The sequence below is a fragment of the Panthera uncia genome, assembly GCF_023721935.1.
Source record: "Panthera uncia isolate 11264 chromosome A1 unlocalized genomic scaffold, Puncia_PCG_1.0 HiC_scaffold_17, whole genome shotgun sequence".
NCBI lineage: Eukaryota > Metazoa > Chordata > Mammalia > Carnivora > Felidae > Panthera > Panthera uncia.
In genome coordinates, this window is record NW_026057577.1 from 5159587 (window position 1) to 5173245 (window position 13659).

The 13659-nt window shown below is 46.0% G+C and overlaps 1 protein-coding gene across 2 annotated transcripts in view; it reads right to left on the reverse strand.

Moving 5' to 3' along the window:
- The window catches only part of SNAP47 (synaptosome associated protein 47), a 49986-nt gene that overhangs the window by 9802 nt on the left and 26525 nt on the right, over positions 1-13659 (reverse strand). The window contains exons 3-4 of one of the 2 annotated variants that reach the window (XM_049648374.1): positions 11428-11918; positions 779-903 (exon numbers count right to left, since the gene is read on the reverse strand). In XM_049648374.1, the coding sequence (XP_049504331.1) occupies positions 779-903; positions 11428-11918 (616 nt within the window). The remainder of the gene's footprint in view (positions 1-778; positions 904-11427; positions 11919-13659) is intronic. The other variant, XM_049648375.1, reaches the window with a different exon arrangement.

Consider the following 13659-nt stretch of genomic DNA (forward strand, 5'->3'; position numbering starts at 1 on the left):
ACAGACACACACACAGCACTCTCACGCAGAGCACACACACGGACATACAAACACATGCACAGCACATGCACACACACACATACACAGACATATGCACAGCACATGCACACACAGCCTATACACAGACACATGCACATACACCATACACACAGATGCATGGATAGCACATGCACACACACGTGGACATACACAGATACAGCACATGCACACAGACGTATGCACAGCACATGCACACATACAGCCCACACATGGACATACATAGACACATGCACACACATGTGGACATACACATACACACACAGCACACACACAGCACATGCACACACAGACACACATGGACCTACAGACACACAGCACATTCACACAGAGTACACACATGGACATACACAGACACACACACAGCATATGCACACACAGCCCACACACGGACATACACAGACACATGCATACACACCACACACGCAGTACAGGCACACACAGACACACACAAAGCACATGCACATATACAGACACATGCAGAGCACACACACACAGTGCACACAAACACAGTACACATGTATGCACATATCTGCACATGTACAACAGGCAGGAGCGGCCACAGGCAGACCGTGTGTGTACAGGCCCACTGGCATGTCTGCACGTCACCAAGTGCAAGGACCCAGAACAAGCACCACTCTTTCTCTGCTCTCTGCATCTGCAGAGAGCAAGATGCACGGTGGCCCATGTACACCAGCAGGGAGATGTCTGCAGGCGCCACGGCACCGGGAGCGCACATTACCTGTCTCAGTTCCTGGGCGTCCCCCTCGGAAATGAACGGCTGGGTCGTCTGCAGCTGGAGTGGCTGGCCGTCCTGGCTGCCTGGGCAGGGCTCGTGGTGCACGGCCCGGTCCATCAGCCCAGACGCTGGAAAGGAAAGTCAAACAGCCGTGACATCTTCCTGGAGGTGCGAATGACCCAAGAACATTCAGAACTTTACACGGACTGATGTTGAGGGCTCGAGGGCCGTCAGGGCTCTCTCACACACGCACTGGTCCACAGCCTCTGTGCCTGCTGGGGAGGTGGGTGTGGCAGGGCCCTGTCCCTGAGCTCTGCTACGCTGGGCTGGGTGGGGGCTGCCCGAGCCTCACTCCCACCCCAGGTCCACGCTGCTCCCTTAGCCTTGCTCTGACTGGAGAGTCAAGGTCTGGTTCTGTGCCTAACATCTGAAGAAAGGCCCTGTATCCACGAGTGGTCGTTATCCTTGTCTGGGGGAAAAGACCATACGTTTGGAGTATCAGATGTACCATGTGCTGACCCCTGGTGAAACGCCCAGGAAATCCCCTGCTGGAAACTGCAGCACCGAGTCTTACCCCACACAACACTGTGGTTCTCCAGAGCACAGGAAATGGCCAGCAGCTTGGGCCAAGCAAAGCTGAGTGTGCAGCCGCGCCGAGCTGGGGGTGAGTCAGAGCGCTACATGTGGCCCGGCACTGCTCAGGGGTGTCTCCCGTCCCCCGACACCTGCGCCCGGTGAACTCCTGAGGAGTGGAAGGGCAGACAGGCCCTCCTGTGGGGTGCAACCAACCTCCATCTGCGGCCCTGGGGCATCGGTCAGGGTCTGTGGTCTGCCCTTCTCCATCATGCAAAGCATCCAGGTATGTGGCATAGCCACGTTTATATTAGGGAGCTGCAGAGCAGAAAGTGCACAGGATGAGAGTCAGCTGTTTGGATGCCAGCATCTCTGGCTTCTGTGGGACAGGAGGCACAGAAGGGCCACCCCAGAGGTGGTGAGCAGTCATCATAGCAGCCGGATGAACGCACAGTCAGGAAAGGAAGGAGAAGGATGCTGGTCTGGGGCGAGCTCCACACATACACAGACTCCCCTGCTACTTGAGTTTCTCCACATAACTCTTACACAGTCATCCTCCCTGAGGAGCAAAGGAAGCACGGCCTCGTCCAGGACAAGTGCAGGCTGGGTGAGGACAAGACACAGGTTTCTCAGGGTCCCGCAGAGGAAAGGGGCCCAGGCCACACAGAGAGCACTCAGGAATGTGTGGGCAGAGCGGGGGCTGCGTGGAGGCAAGACCCTGGGTCTTGGCTGGCCTCTGCTGGAGGAGACCCTGTGCAGGTGTGTGCACACTGTGTGTGTGTCCCATGAATAGTGGGTCCATGGAGAACACCACACCCTCATCCAGGGGGTCCAAATGTCCTCCCAGACAAAACCATGCATACACATCAGGTTTTCTACTCCATTCTTTAAAAAAAAAAAAAAAAAAAAAAAGCCAGGGGCACCTGGGTGGCTCAGTCGGTTGAACATCCAACTCTTGATTTCAGTTCAGGTCATGATCTTGTGGTTTGTGAGTTTGAGCCACATGTCAGGCTCTGCACTGACAGTGTGGAGCCTACCTGGGATTCTCTCTCTCTCTCAAAATAAATAAATAAACATTTTTAATAAAATAAATGCTGACTGCAACCAATGAAATTGCTTTCACAACCTGTGTTCTAAAATCTCCAAAGCCCCATCCTCCTCCAACTTCCTCAGGGCTTTTAATTAGCAAGGAACTTTCCATAGGCTGCAATTCAGTGCTGTTTGGCCTTAACGTGATCAAAGATGTCACCACCTACAATGTTACATAACGAAAAGCACTTTTCTGAAGTGGGCCACAGAAAAGCAGCATCAGAGCCCGGCTGGAAGAATGGAGGCCAAAACAGAAAACCTGGTCTACAGCTGTTATTGGCCTAAAAGAAAGCCAGCTGACACACGTGATGTCACAAGAGTTATCAGTGGAACACAGTGAGTGCAGTTCTATGGCAAATTTCTTCCTCGGTGTCCACTCCCCGGTCCCCCAGGGCTCCCGTCCCACATCACACCGACGTGTTCCCCCCCCTTGGCCACGCCAGCAGCAACCACCTTCCCTCGTCACCTGTCCCGGCATCACTCCACCTGCACACCGGCAGTCCCGTGCCGCCCCTGCACTCTGCAGCTGGGCCTCTCCAGCCGGCGTGTCCAAGACTGCAGCCCACGGGGCCCAACACTGTGTGCCTCCACTGCTGCTCACACACCTGCAGCTGTATTCTGGAGGGCTTGCTGACCTCTTCTGAATGTGTAACAAAAGGGGTTTTTACTTAACCAGAAAGCCAAAACAGAATTTTTCTTCCTGGAATATACTAAGTCAGGGCTATTTTTCATGAAGAGCTATGGGTCAGCAGGATCCACACAGAGCTTAGCACCCCCATGCTCTGTACTGAGACCTGAGTCACTGACTCAGTGACTTCAATGCTCTGAAATATCTCCGAAGAAAAATCAATTTCAGTACAAAATAGTTTCTGTCTCTGAAGTCATTAATTATCTCAGTTAAACAGAATCAGCACAAATCGTTCAAGGTACAAGGGAATGTACGGATGATTTCACTTTCTAGGAACAACGACTGGGCTGGGAGGGGCAGCTGTGGACGCACACCTAGCCTCACTGTGTGCCCAGAGCAAGGCCCAGCAGCTGCACCTGGGAGCAGAGCAGAGCCTCCAGAGGTCATTCTCCTTGTCCCTGGGACCCCAACACCTCAACGATGGCTGAGGGATGGGCCCAGAGAACATCAGAGGATGCTCCCTCCCCTGCTTACGCAGGAAGCACAGGACAGAGAGTGGAAACGAGGGAAACAGCAGTCTCCACTAACTACAACCACAACACCGTACTCTGCAAACGTGCAAAACTATAGAGCACACAGCTTGGACCCATGGGTCCTTGGAGGGGATCAAGTGGGTCAGAGCCACACAGCTTCCAGGGGGTCCACTGGGGTCAGGGAGTACCTGTGTCCTAGTGACCACACAGGGAGGGTATATGTGGTAGCATGGTTCCCGTGGCCTAGAGACCACACGGGTGAGGGTCTGTCTGTGGTCACTGTGGTCCCTGCGCCCTGGGATCAGGACTCTACCACCTGGAGCCAGAGTCTTAAATCAGCGATCCTGCACAGGGACATTACTGTCACATAGATGTGTGTACTGCTAGACACCCGGGCCCATCCTGGGTGCTGGAGATGCGGTCATTAAGGTCTGGTCCGGAGTACATGTCCCAGTGTGGAAGCAGGACAGCCAACCAGGGGGCACTGAGGGCAGGCGCTGGGTAAGATCTCCATTTGGTGAGTGAGCAGGTGACCAGGGCCTCTTAAATAGGCAGTCAGAGAAGGTGACCAGTTGGCAAAGATGAAAGTAAGTACCCAAAACTCTGTAAAACACTATGCATGGGCCTTGCTCTGAAGTCCTCCTGAAACCTGTCAGCCCAAGATCATGAGACAACATAAGACAACGTGCCAACCTCCACACAGACACATCCCATGGGACACCACACACGGTTGGGGACAGCAGGCATGAGGGAATGTGGACAAAACGCGGACTTGGGAGAGCGACAGTGTGTGAGCATTGTTTCGTCAGGGGAATCAGTGTCTGAGACACGGGGACTCTGTACCCTCCTTGCAGCTTGTCCCCAAGCTGGAAGCTAGGCAAACACAGCAGTTTTTCCGCTGCTTTCCCCCAAGGTGGACACTGCCCACCTGTGTCGTCCGGGCTCCCGAAGCCCCTGGAGACACCTTGGGCCAGCTGGGCCGCTGGCTGGGCCACCTACACTGCACAGGATTGCAGAGGTCTCCGGGAAGTTCCTCTGGGTCCTGTGACTACACTGCCACCTTCTGGCCACAGGCTCTATCACAACAGCAGCTGGAGATGTCCAGCCATGGTCTCCACCTCAGGTGCGGCAGCCAACAACAGAGACACACAGCAAGTCAGACACACCACTCTGCTCACAACCGGGGCCTGTAGCTCCTTCCCCAGCTCCCTCCTCACCACCTGCAGAAGCTCACAGGCAGGCAGGGTGGCCTCCCCAAGGGAGGACTCCACGTCTTGATCTGCACAGGCTGATGTTAGTCCTGAGGTGAAAACTCATGTGTCATCCTGATATGGCTCCACTCACTCCACGAACACAGGCCCCATCACTCAATCCAACCCGAATCTGGACCTTGTTCGGGAGGTGTGTGCGGACATGGCTGACGGTAGGTGACTGTGGCTTCCCTGAGGAGGAAGACGTCTGGCCCGTGGTCAGCAGCCCTGGCTGGTGCCCTTCCTGATCCAAACCCTAGCCGCAGGGCTCTGGCCCCTGTGCCATGTCCTGTCTCTGAAGATGCCAGCTCTAACAGAAAGCCCACGAACCATGAATGTGGTGGAGCCCCACGAGGACAAGGGCTGTGGGTGCCCAGCACCATGTCCTTGGTCTCCCCTCACTGCCCAGGCCCCTTGGGTCAGGGTCTTATGCTGGCTTGTACTGCTTACCCTCCTTGGCCCTGTCATGGGCTTCTAAGTCTGGCCTTGAGAGAGGGGCCAAAGAAAAATCTGGGAGCACCAAGAAAATATGTTTTTTTTTTTAAATGTTTTATTGTTATTTGAGAGAGATGGCACACATGCGAGCAAGGGAGGAGCAGAGAGAGAGGGAGACACAGAATCTGACATAGGATCCAGGCTCTGCCAGCAGAAAGTCTGACATGGGACTCGAACCCATGAGCCACAGGATCACGACCTGAGCTGAAGTTGGATGCTCAACCAACTGAGCCACCTAGGCGCACCAAAAAAATACGTTTTTTAAATTAAGTTTTTACATTAACATTCCCAATGTCTTGGTATTTATGGGACCAGGTCTATTTTTAAGCACATTTCTTCTTGAAACTTCCATCTAGAATAACATCACAATATTCATGTGTTAGGGAAATTGGTTATACATTAGCACTGAAATCAATCACTTCAGAGAAAAAAGAAACCAGGACAGTAAAAACATGTCTCTCACTTTAACAGACACCTGGCAATCAAAGTTAATAAGGAAGGACTACTGGCCTGTCAGAAAAATTGCTATAATATAGAAGTAAGATCACATATAACACCAGTATTAGAAAATACGATACTTTATGACTCTGGGATTTCTTAAGCTGGACTCAAAAACAAACTGAAGGGGAAACATGGTGGATGTGACCACAGCAACATTAAACATTTCTGTGGTGGAGAATGACCATCTGGGAGAGGTACTGGTAGCCCCTGAAGTCAACAAGGGATACATATCTACAAAAAATAAGGTGCTACTACAGATCAAATGAAGAAACAGCACGGTAGAAAAACAAACGGGATAGGCAGTCCACAGAGACAAACCTGTGAGGCCACAAAACAAATAAAAGGTGTGAGACACGCCTTCTCACAATCATTCACAGAGACAAAAATACAGACTAAAGACATGGGGCGACTGGGTGGCTTAGTCGGTTAGGCATCCAACTTCAGCTAGGGTCATGATCTCACGATTTGTGAGTTCAAGCCCCGCGTCCAGCTCTGTGCTGACAGCTCAGAGTCTGGAGCCTGCTTCTGATTCTGTGTCTCCCTCTCTCTGCCCCGCCCCTGCTCAGGCTCTGTCTCTCAAAAATAAATAAATGTATCCCACTTGATCATGGTGAGTAATTCTTTTTATATGCTGTTGAATTCAATTTGCTAGTATCTTGTTGAGAATTTTTGCATCCATATTCATCAGGGATATTGGCCTTTAGTTCTTTTTTTGCTGGGTCTCTGGTTTGGAAATCAAAGTAATGCTGGCTTCATAGAATGAGTCTGGAAGTTTTCCTTCCTTTCTATTTTTTTGAACAGCTTGAGAAGGATAGGTATTATCTCTGCTTTAAAAGTCTGGTAGAATTCCACAGGGAAACCATCTGGTCCTGGATTCTTACTTGTTGGAAGATTTTTGATAACTGATTCAATTTCTTCGCTGGTTATGGGTCTGTTCAAGTTTTCTATTTCTTCCTGTTTGAGTTTTGGAAGTGTGTGGGTGCTTAGGAATTTGTCTATTTCTTCCAGGTTGTCCAGTATGTTGGCATATAATTTTCATAGTATTCCCCGATAATTGCTTGTATTTCTGAGGGATTGGTTAATAATTCCATTTTCATTCATGATTTTATCCAATTTTTTTTAACGTTTATTTATTTTTGAGACGGAGACACAGCATGAAGAGGGGAGGGGCAGAGAGAGAGGGAGACATAAAATCTGAAACAGGCTCCAGGCTCTGAGCTGTCAGCACAGGTCCCGACACAGGGCTCGAACTCACGGACTGTGAGATCATGACCTGAGCCAAAGTCAGCCGCTTAACCGACTGAGCCACCCAGGCTGCCCCATGATTTTATCTGTTTGGGTCCTCTCCCTTTTCTTTTTGAGAAGCCTGGCTAGAGGTTTATCAATTTTGTTTCTTTTTTCAAAAAAACCAACTCTTGGTTTCATTGATCTGCTCTACAGGTTTTTTTAGATTCTATATTGTTTATTTCTGCTCTGATCTTTATTATTTCTCTTCTTCTTCTGGGTTTGGGGTGTATTTGCTACTCTGCTTCTATTTCCTTTAGGTGTGCTGTTAGATTTTGTATTGGGGATTTTTCTTCTTTCTTGAGATAGGCCTGCATTGCAATGTATTTTCCTCTCAAGACTGCCTTCACTGTTTCCCAAAGCGTTTGGGATAGGCCTGCATTGCAATGTATTTTCCTCTCAAGACTGCCTTCACTGTTTCCCAAAGTGTTTGGATTGTTGTATTTTCATTTTCATTTGTTTCCATATATTTTTAAATTTCTTCTCTAATTGCCTGGTTGACCCATTCATTCTTTAGTAGGGTGTTTTTAACCTCCATGCTTTTGGAGGTTTTCTAGACTTTTTCCTGTGGTTGATTTCAAGTTTCATAGCATTGTGGTCTGAAAGTGTGCATGGTGTGATCTCAATTCTTTTATACTTATGAAGGGCTGTTTTGTGACCCAGTATGTGATCTATCTTGGAGAATGTTCCATGTGCACTTGAGAAGAAAGTATATTCTGATCCTTTGGGATGCAGAGTTCTAAATATATCTGTGAAGTTCATCTGATCCAATGTATCAATCAGGGCCCTTGTTTCTTTATTGATCCTGTGTCTAGATGATTTATCCATTGCTGTAAGTGGGGTATTAAAGTCCCCTGCAATTACCACATTCTCAATAAGGTTGCTTATGTTTGTGATTACTGGGCTGCAGGGCTGGTTCAACATTTGCAAATCAATCAATGTGATACATCACATTAATAAAAGAAAAGATAAGAACCATATGATCCTGTCAATTAATGCAGAAAAAGCATTTGACAAAATTCAGCATCCTTTCTTAATAAAAACCCTCGAGAAAGTCAGGATAGAAGGAACATATTTAAACATCATAAAAGCCATTTATGAAAAGCCCACAGCTAATATCATCCTCAATGGGGAAAACTGAGAGCTTTCCCCCTGAGATCAGGAACACGACAGGGATGTCCACTGTCACCGCTGTTGTTTAACATAGTGTTGGAAGTTCTAGCATCAGCAATCAGACAACAAAATGAAATCAAAGGCATCAAAATTGGCAACGATGAAGTTAAGCTTTCACTTTTTGCAGATGACATGATACTGTACATGGAAAACCCAACAGACTCCACCAAAAGGCTGCTAGAACTGATAACATGAATTCAGCAAAGTCGCAGGATACAAAAGTAATGTACAGAAATCAGTTGCATTCTTATCCACTAATAATGAAGCAACAGAAAGACAAATAAAGAAACTAATCCCATTCACAATTGCACCAAGAATCACAAAATACCTAGGAATAAACCCTAACCAAAGATGTTAAAAATCTGTATGCTGAAAACTATAGAAAGCTTATGAAGGAAATTGAAGAAGATACAAAGAAATGGAAAAACCTTCCATGATCATGGATTGGAAGAATAAATATTGTTAAAATGGCAACACTACCAAAGCAATCCACACATTCAATGCAATCCCAATCAAAATTGCACCAGCATTCTTCCAGAAGCTAGAACAAGCAATCCTAAAATTTGTATGGGACCACAAAAGATCCCGAATAGCCTAAGTAATACTGAAGAAGAAGACCAAAGCGGGAGGCATCACAATCCCAGACTTCAGCTTCTACTACAAAGCTGTCATCATCAAGACAGCATGGTATTGGTACAAAAACAGACACATAACCAATGGAATAGAATAGAGACTCCAGAATTGGACCCACAAAAGGATGGCCAACTAATCTTTGGCAAAACAGGAAAGAATATCCAATGCAACAAAGACAGTGTCTTTAAGAAATGGTGCTGGGAGAACTGGACAGCAACATGCAGAAGGATGAAACTAGACCACTTTCTTACACCATTCACAAAAATAAACTCAAAATGGATACAGGACCTGAATGTGAGACAGGAAACCATCAAAGCCCTAGAGGAGAAAGCAGGATAAAACCTCTCTGACTTCAGCCGCAGCAATTTCTTACTTGACACATCTCCAAAGGCAACGGAATTAAAAGCAAAAATGAACTATTGGGACCACATCCAGATAAATAGCTTCTGCACTGCAAAGGAAACAATCAACAAAATTAAAAGGCAACCTATGGAATGGGAAAAGATAGTTGCAAATCACATATCAGACAAAGGGCTAGTATCCAAAATCTATAAAGAACTCACCAAACTCCACACCTGCAAAACAAATAATCCAGTGAAGAAACGGGCAGAAGACATGAATAGACACTTTTCCAAAAAAGCCATCAAGATGACCAAAAGACACATGAAAAAATGCTCAATGTCACTTCTCATCAGGGAAATACAAATCAAAACCACACTGAGATACCACCTCACGCCAGTCAGAGTGGCTAAAATGAACAAATCAGGAGTTATAGATGCTGGAGGGGATGTGGAGAAACGGGAACCCTCTTGCACTGTTGGTGGGAATATAAACTGGTGCAGCCACTCTGGAAAACAGTATGGAGGTTCCTCAAAAAATTAAAAATACTGATGAGTAATGGATAAAGAAATTGTGGTTTATATACATAATGGAGTACTACGTGGCAATGAGAAAGAATGAAATATGGCCCTTTGTAGCAACATGGATGGAACTGGAGAGTGTTATGCTAAGTGAAATAAGCCACACAGACAAAGACAGATACCATATGGTTTCATTCTTATGTGGATCCTGAGAAACTTAACAGAAACCCATGGGGGAGGGGAAGAAAAAAAAAAAGAGGTTATAGTGGAAGACAGCCAAAGCATAAGAGACTCTTAAAAACTGAGAACAAACTGAGGGTTGATGGGGGGTGGGAGGGAGGGGAGAGTGGGTGATGGGTATTGAGGAGGGCACCTTTTGGGATGAGCACTGGGTGTTGTATGGAAACCAATTTGACAATAAACTTCACATACTGAAAAAAAAAATTAAAAATAGATCTACCCAATGATCCAGCAATAGCACTGCTAGGAATTTACCCAAGGGATACAGGAGTGCTGATGCATAGGGGCACTGGTACCCCAATGTTTATAGCAGCATTTTCAACAGCCAAATTATGGAAAGAGCCTAAATGTCCATCAACTGATGAATGCATAAAGAAATTGTGGTATATACACAATGGAATACTACTTGGCAATGAGGAAGAATGAAATATGGCCTTTTGTAGCAATGTGAATGGAACTGGAGAGTGTTATGCTAAGTGAAATAAGTCATAGAGAAAAAGACTGATACCATATGTTTTCACTCTTATGTGGATCCTGAGAAACTTAACAGAAGACCATGGGGAAGGGGAAGGAAAAAAAAAAGTTAGAGAGGGAGGGAGCCAAACCATAAGAGACTCTTAAAAACTGAGAATAAACTAAGGGTTGATGGGAGTGGGAGGGTGGGGAAAGTGGGTGATGGGCATTGAGGAGGGCACCTGTTGGGATAAGCACTGGGTGTTGTATAGAAACCAATTTGACAATAAATTTCATATTGAAAAAAAAAGAGAAAGAAAATAAATAAATGTAAAAAAATTTTTTAAAAAGAAAAAAAAGACTAAAGACGTGACCGAGATGTTACTGACACCCATCAGGAAGGTGAGCCTGAGGAGTCCGGTGGTCCCAGGCTGTCCAAAGGCATACATCCAGCCCCACGCTCTCCATGGAGACACGCGGGAGGACTCCATGGGCCCTTGCCAAGGCCTACAAACCCACAAAATGTATCTGCATGGTTGTCCAGGATTCTGATTCCCAGACACATTCCTGGAATGGGCCCAGGTCGGGGGTGCAGAGCCGGCATGCTAGTGTCAATTAAGTCCCACAGAGGAAAGAGGTGAAAACACCTACCCTGGAGCCCTCCTCTGTTCTGGATAGAAAGCAGACTCTGGAGAAACCTGCCTGGCTCCCATTTGAGTGTGTGGTATACCTGAGTCTGGGACTTGCCCACTTCGAGGTGGCAGGAACTAAGGAAAGAGGCCCGAAGTTGTTCTCACCTGCTAACAAATGCACAGTTGCTGGTGCCTGGAAACCAGCAGCTGCTCCAAGCGATGCCTCAAATTATGGATGTGCCACAGGCATGCTGCATTTGACCATGATTCTGGAGACTTGTGCAGGGCCTGCACCAGCAGTCACTCACCTGTGTGCCACATGGAGCAGCCCTTCTCTGCTGGGGAGGAGGTTTTGGTGCTGCTGGGTGTCAGGGCATCTCCTAACACCTCCATCTTTTTGCTGAACTGCACCTCCAAAACGGGGATGGCCTCTGGCATCCTGGCAGATATCAAGTGATAGGCTATGTCAGGCTTCCCAATGAACCGCTGGCGGATGCTGATCTCATAGGGCGTGTGAACCTTAATGTCATCCACGTCTTCTCTTTCGAACCTGTGCATGAGCGCAGAACTCGAATCATGGATTTCCAGTCCAGACACTAGGACAGTGAGACTCCCTGGTTTGACATGGGATGCTGTTCTCTGGGAGACAACAGCAGGAATTCTGACCACTACCCCTTCCTTCCCAAGAGTTTTGGGACTAGCCGTTGAAGCGTCTCCCTTAAGCTTTGTTTCTGATGGCATTTTCCAAAGCTTGGAGCTAAAGGGCCACCAGGAAGGTGACTCCAGCTCTGTCAGCAACCTAAAAGACCAAACAAAACACAGAACAGTCAACAGGGTTTCAGTGCGTTTTCTTGAAGACTGCTTTAGCCTTCACACAGCACTTAGCCATTTTACAGGGCTACATTTTACCCAAGCACTCCATGAAGCAGAAGAGCAGGAATTACTACCCCGTGCTTTAGAAAAGAAAACCGAGGCCAAGAGCATATCTCTTCTGTCTACAGACACAAAGCTATCAGTAATAAGCCCACAATAGAAACACATGTCTTTTGGGGTGCCTGGGTGGCTCAGTCAGCTAAGTGTCTGACTCCTGATTTTGGTTCAGATCATGATCTCGCAGTTTGTGAGTTTGAGCCCCAGTCAAGCTCAGTGCTGACGGCGCAGAGTCTGCTTGGGATTCTCTCTCTCCCTCTCTCTGATTCACCCCTGCTGGCACTCTCTGTCTCTCTCTACAAATAAATAAATAAACTTAAAAACAATTTTTTAAAATAAAAATAAAAAGGAAAAGAAACACACGTCTTCTGAAAAATGTTGCTCTTTTCACGTTTGACCCTGGGTGATTCTGACTCCAAATAAATCCTGATCTGAATCTATAGAGAGCCATCGGATGGAAATTTCTGCAGTAATCTGTCTGTCCAATATGGTAATAGGCACATGTGGTTACTGGGCATCTACAGTGTGGCTCCTAATGCAGGACTGAATTTTAAACTTAATTACATGTGGCTAGTGCCTACCATATCAGACGGTACAGCTGTAAAATAACCACTAATAACACCACAAGATCTATCTTGTGACGAAAAAAAAAATAGAAGCAGGAAAGGAAAAGCAAAGGAACAAAGATCAAATGGAAAAAATAGAAAATAATCAAGGTGGCAGACTTAAATATAGTCATATTAGTAATTATATTAAATGTAAATAGACCAAATCCTCTAATTTAAAGGCAGATTGTCAGCCTGGATTCAAAAACAAAAACAAGACACAGCTATATCTTGTTTACAAGAGACTGTGAAATATAAGGGCACAGACACGTCAAAAGCAAAGGTATTGGTAAAAAGATGCATCGTGCCAGTAGTAAACCTTAAGACAAGGATGTTACCAAGGATAAAGACAGACAATGCATAATAATCCATCAACAATCTACCAATCCAACAAAAAGACTGAATACTAAACAAGTATGTCTGACAAAATTTCAAAATTCATTAAGCAAAAACTGACAAAACTAAAAGAAGAAATAGACAACCACAGTTGTAGGTTTTAACAAATTTATCTCCGTAATATAGCAAGACAAAAACAATTAGTAAGAATATAAACACTATTTAAACAACTCAACTTGATTGATATTTATGGAACCAACATCTGTCTGCTGAATACACTCTTTAAAGTGTATTCAGAACATTAAAAAAATGTAACACATCTCAATAAATTTCAAGTATTGAAATCATACAGAACATATCTTCTGTCCTCAAACAAATGACATTTGAAATTAATGACAAAAGGCTAATAGAAAATCCTCAAATATCTGGAAATTAAATACGATTCTAAATAAAGGGAATCAAAAAAATCTGAAGTGAGTGAAACAAACCAATATGCAAAAAATGGCAGGGTGCAAGTGGAACAGTCATGAGGAAAATTTATAGCTTTCAGTGGATGTTGGAAAACTTCTTAGAAGGATTTAAAATCAGCGATTTAAGCTTCTGTCTCAAAAAGTTATAAATTGAACCCAAAGTAAGTAGAATAAAGGAAAAGCAGAAATCAATGAAATT